This window comes from Musa acuminata, chromosome BXJ2-9 (assembly GCF_036884655.1).
Source record: "Musa acuminata AAA Group cultivar baxijiao chromosome BXJ2-9, Cavendish_Baxijiao_AAA, whole genome shotgun sequence".
Classification (NCBI taxonomy): domain Eukaryota; kingdom Viridiplantae; phylum Streptophyta; class Magnoliopsida; order Zingiberales; family Musaceae; genus Musa; species Musa acuminata.
The window spans coordinates 9,233,648-9,251,975 of NC_088346.1; the positions used below are offsets into that span (position 1 = coordinate 9,233,648).

At 40.2% G+C, this 18,328-nt stretch overlaps 2 protein-coding genes and 1 long non-coding RNA gene across 3 annotated transcripts; 1 reads left to right on the forward strand and 2 right to left on the reverse strand.

The window, feature by feature from the left end:
• Positions 1–378: 378 nt before the first annotated feature.
• On the reverse strand, positions 379–1,133 carry LOC135623023 (ethylene-responsive transcription factor ERF003-like). The gene is made up of 2 exons (XM_065125487.1): positions 1,001–1,133; positions 379–907 (listed from the first exon to the last, which is right to left on the reverse strand). Exons 1-2 carry the CDS (start codon positions 1,078–1,080, stop codon positions 538–540), a joined length of 450 nt encoding a protein of 149 aa, XP_064981559.1. The 5' UTR covers positions 1,081–1,133; the 3' UTR covers positions 379–537.
• Positions 1,134–3,462: 2,329 nt separating this feature from the next.
• LOC103997877 (uncharacterized) lies at positions 3,463–5,724 on the reverse strand. The gene is made up of 3 exons (XR_010491252.1): positions 5,051–5,724; positions 4,074–4,275; positions 3,463–4,009 (listed from the first exon to the last, which is right to left on the reverse strand). It is a non-coding gene; the product is annotated as an uncharacterized LOC103997877 (long non-coding RNA).
• Positions 5,725–8,113: 2,389 nt separating this feature from the next.
• On the forward strand, positions 8,114–17,534 carry LOC103997879 (putative glucose-6-phosphate 1-epimerase). The gene is made up of 9 exons (XM_009419210.3): positions 8,114–8,529; positions 12,439–12,513; positions 14,961–15,017; positions 15,102–15,262; positions 15,428–15,562; positions 15,785–15,887; positions 15,954–16,053; positions 16,186–16,415; positions 17,233–17,534. Exons 1-8 carry the CDS (start codon positions 8,437–8,439, stop codon positions 16,395–16,397), a joined length of 936 nt encoding a protein of 311 aa, XP_009417485.2. The 5' UTR covers positions 8,114–8,436; the 3' UTR covers positions 16,398–16,415; positions 17,233–17,534.
• The last annotated feature ends 794 nt before the right edge of the window (positions 17,535–18,328 follow it).

Consider the following 18,328-nt stretch of genomic DNA (forward strand, 5'->3'; position numbering starts at 1 on the left):
AACAACTCAATGCTCTGCTTTCTATGCATGAATGCAAGTTGATGCATAAGAGAGGCAGCATAGGTACCAAAAGACTGGATCATAAGTTACTCGAGACAGGTAACCTTTCACCTGCATGAATTGATTAGATCACAGAGAAATCAAATATTAGTATAGTGTATACTGTATAGGAGGTAATGTGGTGTGGCATCTTAATTTTCTCTGAGCCAGCCAGCAAGAGAAAAAAAAAAAACATCGATAGATGTTGTCAGGAGAATAAACTGAGGGGTCAACCAAGTAGGTTGTTGAGGCCTCGGCATCGAGGCATCTTAGATCATCTTTGACCTACTTGATTCCCAGGCCGAGTCGGCTCAGTCAACCATCTCGAGGCATCTCAGATCAAGAACTCATGCTTTTGGTGCATGGCACACAGCAGATAGTATTATTACCGAAGGGGACTGGAACCCTTTACATGACTAGGTCTAACCCAGACTCTCACGTTTTCATGTGTATGTGACAGGTGACGACGGACTGCCGGCTGAAATGACCCAGCTACAGTCACAGATAAGAAGATGAAGAAGAAGAAGAAGAAGAAGAAGAAGTCGATATCTCCAGAGAACCATTGTATATGAGCTCCTCGATCATCTCCTCTATGTACTCATCGTCCACGCGCATGACCTCCGCCTCCTCCTCCCTTCCGACCGGCGCGACCACCTCGACTCTCTTGCCCTCCTCCCGGGACGCCGAGCAGCACTTCTCCAGCTTCGCCATGAGGCCCGGGGACAAGGCCGGCGCCGGGATCGAGCAGTTGGGGTCGACGGGGAAGTTGGTGCGGGCCTTGGATCCGCACATGAGCCGCGCCGCCTCGTCGTAGGCCCTCGCGGCGTCCTCAGCGGTGCCGAAGGTGCCTAACCAGATCCTGGTCTTCCTGTGGTCGAAGCAAGCATTAGCACAAACATGTAGGAGCGCTACTGGTGTTCGCAACAACACAACAACACTGTGAGAAGGTAGGAGACGTTACAGAACGGGGTGCCTGATCTCGGAGACCCACGAGCCCCAGTGCCTTTGCCTAACCCCTCTGAATCTTTGTAGTCTTGGCATGTCTGTCCAATGTGAGCAGCTGCGTGTGTGCGTGTGCGTGAGAGAGAGAGAGAGAGAGATGTAGGCAGGTGATCCTATTTGTAGTATGGGGAGTGACTGCCTTCGCATATAAAGCCTCTGCGGGAGGAGACACAACTGCCCCTTTGGTACAAGCAGCCCATTAAGGGCCCATGAGCCGACATCAAGCTTCAATCTTAAAGCACTTACTAATTATTATGCCTCAGATCTTACTACTAAAATTCCTATGATGATTTCAGTAACTTTCGATTCCTGTACTTAATCATATGATTTATAGAAAATCAAAGCATTCAGGGAAATGGTTTTTATTGACAAAAGAAATAATTTACTTAAGCTAATATGCCCTTATTGATGACAACACATAACATAAAAAGCATTCATGTCAAGGGAGCTCGAATGATGAATAAAAATATTATTTTTATATTATTTATTCTCTTCTCCGTATTACATGCGTATATTCGTCGTCCATGCATAGAATCGAATTGATTGATGATAGATAAACGACTCCGACGATCACGGGCCGACCATGATAAAGAAATGGCAAGTGGGCCCATCAAGTACACAAAGAGGCCCAAAAAGAAAGCTTGGTGTAATATTATACAATGACATGGCCAATTGGTGGGGCATTGCAAGTCCTCAGCGCCTGCCCCATGTGTTGTTGGCCTCTCTCTCTCTCTCTCTCTCTCTCTCTCTTCCCTCTCTTTTCATATCAGATACAAAGAACTCAAGTCATGTAGATGAGCTTATGGGTTGTGGGGCTCATGGCAAGCGACATCACAATGCTTGCACTGCCATGGTGGGAACATCAACAGATGAGAGCTACTTCGAGTTACCTCAGAGGCCCTCACATGAAGTGCCATGGGGAGGGGTGTCTCCTTGTTGTTTAGGACATGTCACTTGGGTTTCTTGTGTGTGTCTTTGGATGCTTTGGAGAGGGATGGGGGGGATATCATTTGTGTAGGGGGGAAGAGAGCATGGCACATGGAAGCATTTTGGAGAGCACATGAATGGCTTTGGATCTTCAAGGGAGAGCCCACAAGGGATGTCATGTAGTGGGAGGTCAAGGGCAGTGCATGTGCCCCATGTGAGGTGATAGGTTTGATGGGGGATGCCAATTTACTCCCCCTACTTTGAGGTGAAATAATAAAGATGTGTGATGGATGACACCAATAACTCCTAAATATTTATACAAAAATATTTAAATATTAAAATAAAAAAAAAGAGTCCATCCTACCTCACATTTACATCTTTAATCTCAATATTGAGCTACATCTATATAAAATCATGATCCAACCCAACTCATTAGCACTTTAAAGTGTGGTGTATATTTATATATATGAACACACATTTTTCTCTCTCTAAGAAGTTGACATGCCCAATGGGCCAATCCAACACATTCTTGTCTAGTGTAAAAAAGCCCAAATCTTTGTTTTTTTTTAGAAATATTTGGTGTCAAATCATGAAAGCTCAATATAATTAATTAAACACAAGAATATATTTATATAAGTCCATTATTTATTATTTTTAATATTAAAAATAACAAGGTAGCTCAACAATAATTCTCAAGCTACCCATAATAAGGCCCTCATATGTCTACATGGAAACAAAAAAAAGGAGCCTTTAAGGGAAGGGAGTCGATGCATTCATTACAAGATAAGATTCATATATTCCTAAAAAAGGATAAGTGCACGCTGAGTTGCACGACCAATTGCGACCACAAAGAGAGCATGGCTTCGGTGCGGCGATGAGAGCGATCACTTGCCTTTCAGCTTCGTCTCCGATGTCAGCACACCGGGGTGTTCTCTGTGCCGGAACAAGGGAACGGCGAGCTTGTACGTGGCGGACGCCCGTGTAGTCCTGTGGCCTCGGTGGGCCGAACCGCTCCGCGTGGCCGTCATCTTCGCGGCTGCCGCGGGTGGAGAGCTCAGGTTGAGGCCGGACAGGAGGAGGAGGAGGAGGGCCAGAACGATGAAAACCTTGGCCATCCTTGTTGCGGGGAGAGACGGTGGCTTCGACAAGGGTTGCATGGGTAGATGGCGTTTTAATGTCGCGTCTTTGAGGCCATGGCCTCTCTTTCTCCTGAGGTAGCGACCTCTTATCATGGATAAGCCACTAAATATTTAGCGGTCCTCCAGTTTGGTTGATTGTTCCGTTTCCTTCGATGCTCAAGTTAGTATTAATATTAAAATTAAAATTTATTATAATTTTTAAAAATAATATTTCTGTATTTTTCATGAGAGAATATTCAACATTAAGATTCATTTCGGTTCTGATTCTAATTTTGATTCGATCCATCGATTTTGGTCGATAAAAAAAATTTATTTATTTTACCATAAATCTATTTAGGTTTCAATTCTTTATACGAACTAAAACTGATTTCAATTCGATTTCGATAATGTGTTAGATGGGAAGCTGATGCACTGTGATCATCGGATCACTTCAGTTCCCGATGACAGAAGAGAAGGAAGAAGAACCAGCAGAGGAGGAGTCACCCCATTCTTCCACTTGGAGCTGCTTCCGAGAAGCAGCGCGTGTAAGCATTTCTTGGGTCCATCCAATGTGCTCGTTTCTTCTTCTTCTTCTTCTTCTTCTTCGTCTTCTTCTTCTTTTTCGTCTCTGCAGTGCATCCTATGCTGAGTGTCAACTCAACTTCATCCACTGTGGTCTCCTCGTCGATGCTCGTTGATCCCTTTGAACTGCACTCTTCGGCTGGCTGTTCGAGATCGAATCCCTTGACATGCGCTCTGCCTTCTGCGTTCGATCGAGATGCACACCGCTGCAAATTATAGCTGGTGTTGGAGGTGGAAGAGGCACCGCTCCAGATTCTGCTCCCGGTATCCGTGAACTCGTTGTTTCGCAGCTCAGCCATCCGCAGCTTCTGATCTTTGTACAGGCGATGGAGTTCGTACACCTGCATGCATCCAATCTAAATGAGTACTCTGAGATCGTTCGCAGTGAACAGGGAGTGCTTCTACCTGTTGCTTGAAGATTTCTTCATGCTTCAACATCGTATTCCTGACAGCATCTCTGCTGTCGCATTCAGCGAGTCTCTCCATCTACCACTTCACCAAGCACACATTGTTGCCTTCGGTGGTCTGTTGTCAGAGACTACGATGGAGTTCTGCCGCTGCAAGGTGGTGAAGAGGCTATTGATCTGATGCAGCTTTGTGCCCATTCCTGTGGAATCAAGAGCATATAGACAAAAGGTTTGCAGTAAAGAGATGAACCTGAAAACATCAGTCCATTAGGCTGACATATAATAAGGTTCTTAGAACTTGTAATTCCATTACCATCGCCTTATGGTGATGTTGGATAAACAACTATATAAAGTCGATCGATCGAGAGAGAGACAGAGAGAGAGAGAGAGAGAGAGATTGCTATCCGGAGACCAATTTGACAGATTTATATATCTCATGAAGGAATCATGAGATCTTATAACAAGGAGTCATTGATGAGCCAAATCCTCTGTTCTTATCTTGTTTCTGGCTCATCATCTTTCCAAAATCTTGCCTTGGCATCTCCATGCTGATGTTTCAAGATTAAAGAAAAGATGATCCTGTTCTTGGAAATTAGGCTTACAACCTCCCTCCAGAGAGACTAAAAAGAGAAGATCATACAACAGAAGCTTATAAATAGCACACAGATGTGAGCAATCCAGGGAAAACCATTGAACTGATGTGATTCAAAGGAAGGTAAAAAGAAAACGAAAGATGACGACGAGTGCATGTCAACTTTCCTCGGAGAATTCAAGAGAACTAAATTATGCAGAATGGCAAGAAGAACATTGGTGTCAGACTCATCAAGCTGAAAGTGGAGGTGCAAACACAGGTCAGAGGATGGATGTCGAGCGATTTCCAGTCAAAAGTTAGTCATTCGTTGTGCATCCATACTGCCTCGTAAGATTTCAAGCATAAAAAATGTAAGCGGAGAACACTTGGAAGACAGATTTCACCTGCAAGCTGCAATTCCACTACCCGATGAAGCCTTCAGCCATCTCTCCTATCACCTCCTCTACTCATTCCGATGACGATGCCATCACCGTGGCAGTTGCTTGCAAGATGGGAGCTCAGCAGGTTGTGGTGGTCGGGGAAGAAGAGAGAAAGAAGGTGAAAAGCCTACTCTGCGACCGAGCACTGTTTTGTGTCATATCCACAAGGCAGGAGGATCTAAAGGAGTTGGCAATCAGAACAACATTATAAAATGATCCCAATCTCACTTGTCTACGCAAGCATGTGTAGGAAAGATTCAGAGATGCTAAGGTGGGCTTATCCTTCTCTCTCTCTCTCTCTCTCTCTCTCTGAACCAAATGCAATCATTTCATGTTCTTATTCCTGTCCTTTTAGAAGTCTTGAGATACCCATGTTTGCTCCCATTTCATTCACACAGCTAAGTCGCGTGATCATCCACTAAGTTAGGTGCACTTCTTTAATCGATCCCAGCGATTGGATTCCTTTTGTTGGATTGACATGGAAGCCCTCCTGCACAGTAAAACTTAGCTTTTACCAAAGAAAGGCTTCAACTTTCGACACCGTTAAATGGATGCCAATAAAAGAGGTGTAGGAGAGCAAAGATGAACAAGAAGAAGAAGAAGAAGTGGAGCAACACTTCCTTCCACTTTCCTCCGAAAGCCGACAGAACACAACACATCTGTCATCCAAGTCTCTCGACTCTTAAAGAAACCCAAAGCCTCTCGTGTTCTCACGAGGCAGAATCTAAATGGGTGGTGGAGAGCTGGTGCTCTGACTCCAGAACAAAGAATCAAGCTGTGCATCTTAATATATCTTACCCTGTCGTTGATGGACTGTACGCTTCCTTTTATTCAGGAAGGAGACGATTCAAGCAGCCGATCTACCAACATATTTTACTGCAGAACGAAGCTAAATTGAATGATCCCTGATTCCTCCATGATCAGTGCATCTGTGGAACCAACAGAAGCTCTAACATGTTCCCCTGATGGGATAAGACAAGGCATGTGGGCATGATACAGCATCGCACTCTGGTACTTGGTCTGCATTGATATCAAATGCTTTGCTTTGTCCATTAGCAGTAGCAACATTTCACAGGGACTCAAGTGTTGAATCTGAGACTTCAATCAAGCACTGAGCTCATGGTCCCATACAGGGCATGCGCCAAAGGTGAATGATGATTCAAGAAGAGCATCCGAGCATCACACATTCTTTGTCCTCTCTGCCATTTCCTACACCCTCCACATCTACATGGTTCTTATCAGGTCATTGGAAAGGACCTGTAAAGCAACAATAAATATGTAGTTCATAAGTGAAAGAAAAAGGAAGAAAAATTCTATAGTTGTATGTTTGGGATAAGTATGATCTGCTTTATATAAAGTAATGTGCATGACAATGCTTTTCCACAGTCAATTCCATCCATACAACGAATCCTATTCTATGTTAGGTAGATGGATAATAAGCTTTTTTTTATAGAATGTTGAGGAGGAGAACAACACCTCAGCTCTAAAATTCAAAGATCAACAATCAAATATAATATAAAAATAATCTTATTGATTTCTGTAAACAAAAATCAAATCCTTCAACGCGTGAGAATAATCAAATATAAGGAATAAAATTGTCTTTCGAGTCAATCCAAAAATTGTATTGCAAAAAATGTTTTTTTTTCTCTCTCTATATTTTCATTTTAGTAAGATCTTGAGATACAGAAGATCATATCTCTTAAAAATCATTTTCGTACATGAATTTTTTGTCATTCAAATAATCTTATTCCTCAGATGATTTTGTTGCTATTTGGGTTTCATAGATCTTTTCCCGAGAATCTGTCTTCTCAACCAAATCTTGTCCTTGTTCAGCAGAGATTCTAATATGATCAGGTAAAGCTGTGAAAATGAGCACAGCAATGTTGAACTCTTGATGAGCAATCTGATGTCTACTAACAGTACATCCCAATTGCAGTGGGACAGTGCGAAGCCAACAGCTGCTGGCATTGGCAACAAGCTGAGTACAGACTGCTAGGAAGCTTTTCCACAAGCCAATCCATGGTGATGTAATTGACTCACCACCCACCAACATTATCGCACCAACTATTCCCTGTGTTCATGCAGCAAAAGCTGGGAGAGCTGCCTGATGATGTTCTCTGTCCATCCACATCCCACACATGGATGACAAGCAACAAAAGGACTCACCCTCATGTCATCGATGGAGAAGACAAGCAGTTTCCCTTCTTGTTCTCTTCGAAAAACTCCGAGAGCTCTCTGTTTTCTTTGCTCCCATTGGCAGGAACACTGCATCCTATAACTCGCACAGTTAAACATAGGTATGTCTTATGGATCAAACAAAATGTTTGGATGAGGGAAAAAGTCTTATCCACCCAAAGATTTATCCAAGAATCACTGTTCATCAATGCTCAATGTGGAGAGGCTATTGTCCAAGTTAGGTGCTTGTCATGATAGAGACAGGGAATACAGATAAAAGATGAGGGATGGCTATAGAAGCAATCGACCAAAGCACAAAATAGACCATATTATATTTCGAGGGGCTTTTCAAGGAAGACGATAATAAAGATGAAAAGGTTGAAGAGATAGATATGGAGATATGAAAGGGTACTTGCAAAGCTAAGATTGAAGACCTTTGTCCGACGGGCTGAGCCGCAATTACTGGGTCAACGAGCGAAGCCGCAATGGATGATCCAACGGGCTAAGCTAATGAGCTGGGCCGCGCTGACTAGACCAATCGAGCTCGATTCGCTGTGCGCGCCCGATTCCGTGGGTCGCACCAGACCGGCCCTCTCGATTTGGACCACGACTACAGTAACAACCAGACAGAACCCGAATCACTCCACGAAGAAATATAATAATCGCTCAAAATCAATTTATTTATTTATTTATTGCCCCTTTCCACAAATCCCACACGCTTTGTACGTGGGTCCCGCGGGGCCCGGTAATCTGGTATGGGTTCCGGGGCCGTAGTATTCGAGGCATAACCACCACATCGATCTCCCCGAGGCGCCCGTGTACATCACATGCGAGCCAGCGGCACCGCCCTCCAAGCGTGCCCCGAAGCACATGGGCGGTCGGCGTTAGTCCCGCATAACACTCATCGTGTGAGTCGTTTAAGATAAAGTTATCGGTGCCTCACCGTAACGGCCCCGCTGCAAGAAGAGGAGGCACATCTCACCTGACCCACGCTCTCTCTCCTGCCTATAAATTCTCTCCCCGATCATTCCCCACCTCTCTTGCTGATACCGAAGAAGCCATCGCCAGTATCGCTTCCTCGAGGGCTTGGAGGAGGAGGACGAGACAGGAAGGAAGCACGCGGGAGATCGATCGAAGGAGAAGGCGTTAGGGTTTCGGGTTATGGGATTTGGCCGATGTCGGGCGAGAAGCCACCGGTAGAGTTCTGCAAAGGCGTGAATGGCCTCGAGAAGGTCGTGCTCAGGGAGGTCCGCGGGAGCTCGGCCGAGGTCCGATTCATCTCCCTCTTCTTTTTTGGTAGTCGCTCTTTTTTTGGTTCGTGTTGCTGTTGAAATTTGCGAGACGAATTCGATTCGAGATCGTTGCCTCTGGGTTCTTTGTGCGCTGGTTGGATCCGATTCGATAGTGCTGGATCTGATGCCTTTTTTGCCGTTTGTGAACTTTTCTTTGGTCAATTGATTTGATTGGAATGATCTGGATCTCTAAGGACTCGGTCAATTCCTGCCGATCTCAGGAAACTAGTTTTGGATAACGCAGTTGCTTGAGAAGTCGGACACACTGCCCGTGTTTTATGTGCACGTAGACATTTACATGCAAGCTCCGTTGGTGATCCGGTGATACTAGTAATTTTGCGGGGTTTTGCAGCTGTCTTGTTTAGCGGATTAGATCATCCAATTTATAAATATTAAATAGAGGTGTAATTATATTGTAATGGTGGTGGTGATGCATTTCATGTTTGGTTCTTCTCTTCAGAAACACCTCGTGAAATCTTATTTCTCGAAAGCAATTTTTAGTTCTCTTGTAGACAATCTTGACATGATTCATCATCTATCTTTCCAAAGCGTTGCAAGAAGATTATATACAGAGATACTTTCTGATAATACTGTCTTCTTTTTCAAATTTGCTTGTCTTGGTAAGTTAGAAGGATAATGTTGCCTAAGGTGGTTTGTCATCTGGAAGCAGGCGAAAACTGTCCTCTCTATAAAATATAGTGCAGGAAGTCCATCTGGGATATGTCAGGAAACTAGATTTTTAGATTTGCTGAGTGAATTATGCACCACAGATAGGAGGCTTTTCCATGAGGATACAATTTACCTTAAATTCTTTTCTAGGAACTAATTGTAGTGCATGCACAGTTCTGAGAAATACTAAAAGGGGCCATATGATTTACAATTTTAGGCCATTGCGGTAGTCTGCTAGTAAAATATTTGTGGATCAAATTTGTCTGTGCCTATCACCCTCTCATGCAATTGTGATGTTCAGGTAACTTCTTTCTACACTGAGTGAAGTTGTTCTGATTTTGTCTGAATAATTGTTTAATGAGATGTGGTACTTGCTGTTGGATGATGTTCATGAGACCTTAAAATTTCTTAGGCTGTTTATTTTTGCCAAAGTCTGCCGCAAACATCATTGGTTTTGCTACTGTTAAATCACCAACTCTCTTTATATTAATTGGTAACTGCAATTTTTTTTTGCATTTTTAGCTTTGGTGGATCTACTCCTTGACCTCATAGAGGTATCTCAAGTATTTCTGGAACATGATGTATGCATTTCTATCTTTAGCTCTATAATCATCATCATTTTGATGTTGGAAGTGAAAATGGAGTTCTTCCATTTATATCTTCTCCCACGTCTGATGTTGGACTAAATTAGAGAATTAAAATCTTTCCTACTTAATGGCTTGACATCTTTGTCAAGGACAAATCTAATATAAAATCAAATCCTAATATGAGCAAGTGAGGCCTAGACTAGCGATGACTTCACGTTATGATGTGTCTTATAGTTTTGTCCACTGATTATTGGATAGCCCATTTCTACTCGAGCTCCTTATGATGCTTTCTGCTACCATAAAAATTGTTATGCCCCAAGTATATCACAAATGTCAAAACTCAAGAAATAACAAAATCCAAACGACATCATCACACAATTAATATATAAATTATTACATTATTTTCAAACATATTCTATTGAGATGTTCAATATTACTCAATAGTAGTTCTGTAAGCTAACAAAATATATATAATTCTAAATTGCAGAGGTACTTGAATTGAGCGCACTTGTGATGTTCCTGTGTTGTTGCCCTCTTATGCCTCTCAAAAAAATTTGCAACAACTCTTAGCATAATTGAAATGTTGTTCAGAGGTGGTGTTACAAAATTTTCCAGACACACGAGATATAAGCATACAATAGCGGGAGGAACATCATAATCTCATTCAGTGCTACGTTGTTACAAAATCTTTTAGAGACTTGGGAAATTAGTGTACAATAGTAGGAGGAACATCATCTCTGAGCAGGTAGTCCATGATTATATTTATTTTGTTAGCTTCCGAATTGCCAATCCATTGAATAATGTTGAACATTTGAATTAAATAAGTTTGAAGACAATGTAATAAATTTTATATTAATTGCATTGATGACACCATATGGGTGTTGTTATTCCCCGAGTTGTGGCATTTGTATAATACTTGGGGTGTAACAACCCAAAATGTCATTGTTTGAGTCATGAAAACAAAGAGTAAGAATGCTTATGTTAACCTTTCTCCAAACCCTGCATTAACGAAAACCTTGTGCACTCGGCTAGCCTGTCTGAAATTGACCTACACTGCCTTTATAATTTTCAAGTACTCTTGGTACAAATTTTTTTTTGCCTGCTCATTTGTTTACAAGATAGAGATTGGTACAACGTTTCTAGCCTAATTACTTGTTGTGTAAGATAGAGACTAGAAAGCTAATCTTTGGTTCTTAGTGCATATTAATTTAAATAAATATTGTCTTTCATGTGATTATATGAAATCAAGTGGTACACCCAGGTCTGCTTACCAGGACAGGGGTGGACCAGTATGCATCCCCCTGTGCAATGGCCTATAGCATAGTTTGATTCCTTGCTTCGATTGGCACTAGTACAAAATCAATTTAGTAAGGTATATATCATGCACCTATTTCAGAGATATGTATACAAAAACAGAAATACAGGTTTTGCAGATTAGTGGTAAATTCTGATGAACTGGTCTTTTTGGTACATGATCATGAAGTCTTCCTTGCTTGCCACCCTTGCTAATGTATCACTAGTTTCATAGGGATGCAACTTATGATGTCATGAGAACTTTATTTGAGGCAACCTCGTCTGTCCTTCCATCTTCCTTTTGATCATGTTTGGCCACTTGTCCTTTTTATTGTGAATAAGTTCTCTCCATCCATGCTATGTTCCTTTCTACTTTCGATAGAAATAGGCATAATTTACTACTACTAGTCCTGATCCCATGTTCTGCTAGTTAGACAATTTTTCATCATTGTTTTATGCATTGTTCTGAATCTGTTACATATTAGTGGGTTTCTGCAGTTTAATGACCTTCAGTTTTTTCCTCTCTTTGATAACTTGGTCGAGCCAACACTAGCTGCTTGGCAGTCTTTGACGTCCTCACATTTGACTCATAAAAATAATGCTAATTTATTAGCAATGGGATTTCTTGAATGGGACAGTTGGACAAATAAATCATCAGACTCTATTCAGTTGATGTTGATTGCAGCAAGTCTATATTATTTATGTTTTGCCAGATATATTTTGTTCTACCACAGCTAGAGTTGCATTTTGATTTTTTTTCCCTAAAAAAGTCACACAAAACACTTTGTAATGACTTTATTTGTTGTGTTGTGCCAAATAAAGACAAGAAAAAGGGTGGAGAATAAGTCTCTGTGAGATTTTATTCTTCTAGTGTTTGTCCTGGTAAAGTTGGATGGTTGTTCCTCAATTTTCTCATTCACAACATGTAGGAGGAAGTGGCAAAAGGACTTGGAAGGTGTAGGTTGGCTAGTGCTGTTTTTCCAGTCTTGATCCTTGATCCATGCATGACCATCATTTAATCCGTGTACTCATGGTGGTCATCTGTCATATGACCAAATTTCTCCATGCCTTGTCACGTGGCCATCCTATAGTCTTTGGAACTTGCTCCTCTCTACTTCTTCTACTTCTTCTTAGCAGACAACTGGAATAAGTTACTTGGGAAACATCTGGTTCACTAACATGCACCGGATGAGCCTTTTCACTAACAGTAGTGGTTGATACATTGTAACTTCCAAGGGAGGAATACGGTGGTTATTGATTGCTTTACATAGCAAATTAATAGTGATATTAGTTTTTTATTATCGTTATGCAATTTACATCATCCTGTTTCTTGCAGGTGTATTTGTATGGTGGTCATGTGACTTCTTGGAAAAATGACCATGGGGAGGAGTTGCTCTTTCTCAGTACTAAGGTATCAGAACTATATTTTCAGTGTTTGATAGGAGTTTAGTCATAAAGTTGGTTAGACCTCTCAGTTGAGCAATGGTAAACTTATATATAAGCATATTTATGCCTAGAATATGGTTAAATAATTACCTTCCAACCTGTGAACTAGGAGCTGGAAAAATAACCTATTCTGCAAGCTTTCATTTGCTTATGGTGCTCTCACATGATGGACTAGTGTCTCTAATGGGATTCCAGGTTGTTAAATTATAGAGCAATAAGGCTAGATCCTCGACCATCCATTTGCTTTTTATAATACTAAAGAAAAAAATAAAGAAAAGGATGCTAAGCAATAACAAAAGAACATACCAGCAATCTAGAGTATATTAATTTAGATCATTAAAAAATATTTCCTTATTTTTGATTTAACAAATGAGATGAGGTATATATCAAGTTTAAACCTCTTTTCTTGTAATGAATGCACCTTGCAGGATTTTTTGGTTCCAGTTAGCATAAAGGCTGTTACTTCATAATGCTTGTCTAAGTCAGCTAGAAGCATGAAACTCTATTTCCTATGTTACAAATTTTGTCCCCTGGGCCTCCAAATTTATAGGAATTCTCATTCAAAGGTCTTGCTTGGTCTTGTTGGATCAGACCAAACAAGATGTTATGCAAACTAACACAACCTTAATCCATCCACTTCATAGCAATCTTAATGGACCTTACTAGTTGTGTCACATTGTTCAACTCATGAAGTTAACTCTCATGTCCCAAAAGCTAACTGAATTTCATTTGACCATCCCAATACTAACCTGAATTCTTGGTTCTGCTTACATTGAAACAAATATTTAAATGCCACCAGAACAAGTTCATTTCTTGTGGCTTCTACATTTACAAGCACTTGGAAGTCATTGTCTTGGAAGCTACTGTTTGCCAATCATCACTTTATGAAACTATAGTCCTATAAATTTTTACCACTTGCATCCAGCGAAACAGGCTCATGGAATTCGATTGCAGCAGCTAATCTGTTTGGTTACCAGATGCTAGATTGAAGTGTCTCAATAAGTTTTACCCAGTTTGTGTTTTTTGTTTGTGTAAATTTCACCTATTTTAGGAAGTAATTGTTTTCCTAACTTTAGTGTTGTACAATTGGGGCCATGTTGAAATTTATATGAACTTATTTTAAGCTCTTAGATAGTTAATAATTATCTCGGAACATGTTAAGTAGCCATCCTCTTGCTCACTTTTCTTTTTTGTTTTCGTTGATACCACAAAGAGGCTGTAGGCATTGGTTGTTTGTGATTAAAAAATGAGTCAAGGGTTTGCTTACAATAATTGTTCTGATCTCAGTGCCCATTTGAGGCTGATCTTGCGTTTGCATCCATGACCTTTGTAACAAGGTATACATATGTAAAGTGAACTACTCAATTTACTTAGACCTAGGGATGTCGTTGAAGGATCTTAATTCTCTTTGGAAACAGGATCTTCAATTGTAGCTTGAATTACAAGTTTCTAAAATGATTTTCAGATATTTGGAAAAAAAGTTATTCATGGTTTTGTTCATTGCTTAAGGATTTTGCTCTGTTCAGAGCTCAATGATGGAAAAAGATTTGCGACATTATGGTTTGTTGCATGGTTTGCAGTACCGGTCCGACAGACTTTCGGTACGCGGACCATATGTTACCGTTCTGACACTGTAGCAGTACTGTTACCATTCCGATACTGTAGCACCTGGGTGTACCGAGCGGTATACCGTACCGTACTGGTACCGAGCCCAGATCGAAACTTCGGTACGGTACGGTATTGCGAACCTTGGTTTGTTGTTCTGTTGATTGCTGGCTGCTCAGTCAACATCAGGTTTTGACAGAACTTGTCTTGAATCTGTAATATCCAGCATCATATTCTAATAAATCTGGGACCTTATTTCATACGTAAATTCTGTTTCAAGTCCATAACAACTAGCTCACTTTTTGCTGTTCTATATATTTGAAACTCATTTGGCAGTGTTTGATACTATGCCAGATCACTGTTTGATTGCAAAACATGGATGAAAATTCTGACTTATTCTCATCATCCGTTATGTAAGTCATATGTCACTTATATAAGACTTGTGAATAGAACTTCGAGAACATCATGATAATCACTAAAGCATGATAGTAGGATCTATCTATTACAATTTCTAGATATGAGGATGATTATATTTAGTTAGTCTGGCTCGGGTTCCTTGTCTTCTTTTACTTGCTATAGCTAGTTGCTTGTCCACTGTCAATCTTTCTCATCTTGTTTCTACTTTCTACAATTAATGATTTGTGATCAAGGTGCATCAATTACTTTCGTAAATCCTTTTTTCTTAATTCAAAAGTGGTCACTGAGTTTTATTATCTTACTTTATCATTTTAACATGTGTAACTGATGTGTTTTCATCTTCTTCATGATCACATGGGCTGTTATATTTGTTTTTTGTTTTTCTTCTAGGCCATTTTCAAGCCTCCAAAAGCTATACGCGGAGGCATTCCGATATGCTTTCCTCAAGTATGACGTTCTTTTGACTATAGTTATTATATCTTTTTATTTTTGGATCTATTACATTTCTCACTCAATGTAATAAATATGCAGTTTGGGAGCCATGGAAATCTTGAACAGCATGGCTTTGCAAGGAATAGGCTTTGGAGTATCGATTCTGATCCTCCTCCTTTTCCTACAGTTAGCTCCAATAAAGCTTTCATTGATTTGATCTTTAAACCTAGTGAAGATGATCTTAAGTTATGGCCTCATAGGTAAAATAAGTATTGGCACCAATTATTTATTCTATTTGAGCTGTAATGATGTATAGCAAGGTCTTTTGTTTATTTATATTTTTATCATTGCAATAAATCTTTAGTAAACTTTTAAGCTTGGATGACTCCTGAAAACTTTGATGCTCATATCTTCTTTTTGTGCAGTTATGAATTCCGTTTAAGGATTACACTAGGGCCTGGAGGAGATCTAATGCTGACGTCACGCATTAGAAATACTGATGGAAAGCCATTCTCCTTCACGTTTGCCTACCACACTTATTTTTCTGTTTCTGATATCAGGTAATATAACTCACTGGTATCTGCTTAGCTTTAAATGTTCTTGTGCTATGCTGCTGATATTTTAGTGACATTTTCTCTGATATCGAGAACATCTGAAATGTCTTGTGAATTTTATTGGTTGATGAAATATATCATTTTTAAATAATGGAGGATGCAATTTTTTATAATTTTGTGCTGTTACCAAAATTTTTTTTGTGCTTCAACATCAAACGAATATTTCAGTGAAGTTCGAGTTGAAGGGCTGGAGACGCTTGATTACCTTGACAACCTAAAAGCCAAGGAACGTTTCACAGAACAAGGAGATGCAATTACTTTTGAGTCTGAAGTAAGTACATGAGATGATCATTTGTTGATTCATAACCATTTTGATGCTAAATTATCTTTATGACAGGTGGACAAGATCTATTTGGGGACACCGAGCAAAATAGCAATTCTAGATCATGAAAAAAAACGAACCTTTGTCTTGCGGAAAGATGGGCTTCCAGATGCAGGCAAGTTCACATTGTCCTTTGCTGTCTCTTTATTGTAGCTTTCTTTGATGGTGTTTTAATAAAAGAAGCTAACCTTTTGGATCCTATGACCTGGCTATTTTACTAACATATTATTGTTTTTTTTTTTGTCAGTGGTATGGAATCCTTGGGAGAAGAAGGCCAAATCCATGGCGGATTTTGGCGATGATGAATACAAGCATATGCTATGTGTGGAGGCTGCAGCTATTGAGAAGCCCATCACTCTGAAACCTGGCGAGGAATGGAAGGGAAGGCTGGAGCTATCTACTGTTCCTTCCAGTTACCGCAGTGGGCAGCTGGATCCTCAAAGGGTGCTTCAAGGATGAAAACCATTATGCTTTATGGTAAGCTTTTCAATCTGTAGCTTTTATCATTTATCATGCACAAAGAGGTATAAGTATGGACACTGATGGTAGTGTATACAGGATCTGGGTAATTCAGTTTTGAGGTGCTAGGAGTACTATAGAGTATAGACGATCATCACTTAATGTGATAGGACCTTACTCATAGTTGTTTGATTGAATCTTAATTTGTTTTAAGGATTAGTGCAAAGATTGTAGACATTTGTGGCATCTATGGTTAGAACACACAAGCTTACTACTGTAACTTGCAACTATAGTATATCATCTACTTGAGTTGATTCACAAAGATACCCCCTCGACTGAGCTCAATGGAAGTGAAATAGCCATGCATTCTACACCTAGTGGCTGGGACCTTATGCCTTGTTTTTGTTGTCGTCTAGTGCTACTTTAGTTGAGCCACACGACTAATTATAGCATGGATTGTGTAAGAACAAGTTTTCATTTAACCTTGTTTGTCTGCTCTTTATGCGTTCTCCTATGGGTCATTTGTTATAACTGAGATATCAAACTCTCTTAATCAGACCTTGTTTATATCATTTATCAACAATAATTATGTTGAAATTATTGGTTTAAGGAATATATTTTAGTTTTAGCTTGATAGCATCCCATATCTTTTAGGATATTCTTTCTCGTGAGGTTTATGTATTCCTGTAATTTTCGTATATTTGGTATGCTATTATAATCATGACCTTTGTAAAATGTTTTTATAACCTAGTTTGTCTTTGCCAGTTCTCCCTCATAAGAAACAATAGATCTGGTCTACATGCTCGCTGACATGGTGCATCTTTGTAATTATCAGATTTGCAGGCACACTTCTTTGTCGGATGCTTGGCATCAAGTTAAAGCTCTGTCAAGCTCTGACCTGTCTGTTGGCGGTAAGTTAAAATCTTTGTTCATCTCTTTTTTTTTTTCTTTTTTTTTTCCACCTGTCTTTTGTATGTAAGGTGGGCTCAAGCAGACCTGTGAAAGGGTAATGCTGGATATGTTTCAAAACATACAACGGGGATTGTAGAATGCTCAATAAGTCTGACTTGTGCTTTGCTTCTGTATACTGTCATAAAATCAAAATTTTTGAGTCTTGTGATAAGAAGGCCTTTGGCACCCTCTGAGTTGCTGATTGATGCAGTTTCATCAATCTTGTTGGCTTAAAGTTTAGATATACATGGCTATTATATATTTAGCAAGTGTCCGTATCTAACATGGATACAAATATTTCTTGATATGTTCAATAAAAGAGTTGTTGACACTAACCGAAATGTCACCAGGGAGTAGAGGGGGGATATATAATATGATAATATCAAATTTGGAAGTGGTTCATATGCAGTTTTCAAATCTAAAGCTCATTTGTTAATCAATCTCTACATCTTAACTTGGATCATGGGATTGATGGAATACAAATATTGAAGCATGCATCTTGCCCTCCTTTTCGCGACGGTGGAAACAATGGTCGACTAAAGACCAGGATAGCCGGTAACAGAGGAGGCTGTAGGTGGAAAAAAGCCTAGATGAGGGAAAGCCCTCAAGTTAAAGCGAGTTGTAATTAATCTTGTAATCGTGACACCTAAACTCTCCCGGCTACATTCACCATTCTGAAATGTACATTAATCTTTTTACTCCTCATCAAAACACGGACATATTCAAAGTCGTTTTATTATAGTAATATCGTCGTGGTGCCACAATCTAATGGAAGTCATGCGTGGACTGACATCTCCTTTTTCTTTCTTAGATGCCAAGCATCATCTCCCTACTTTATTGGTCAAGCCGTCAGCGGTTGGGTAGCAAATTTGAAGCTTCCGATTAATTCTCCATCCTCCATTTCTACATCCTCGTATCCCAACCCTCCGTTAATGCGACAAGTCAAGAAGTTCTAGATGATTGCGATGGGAGGACTGGGC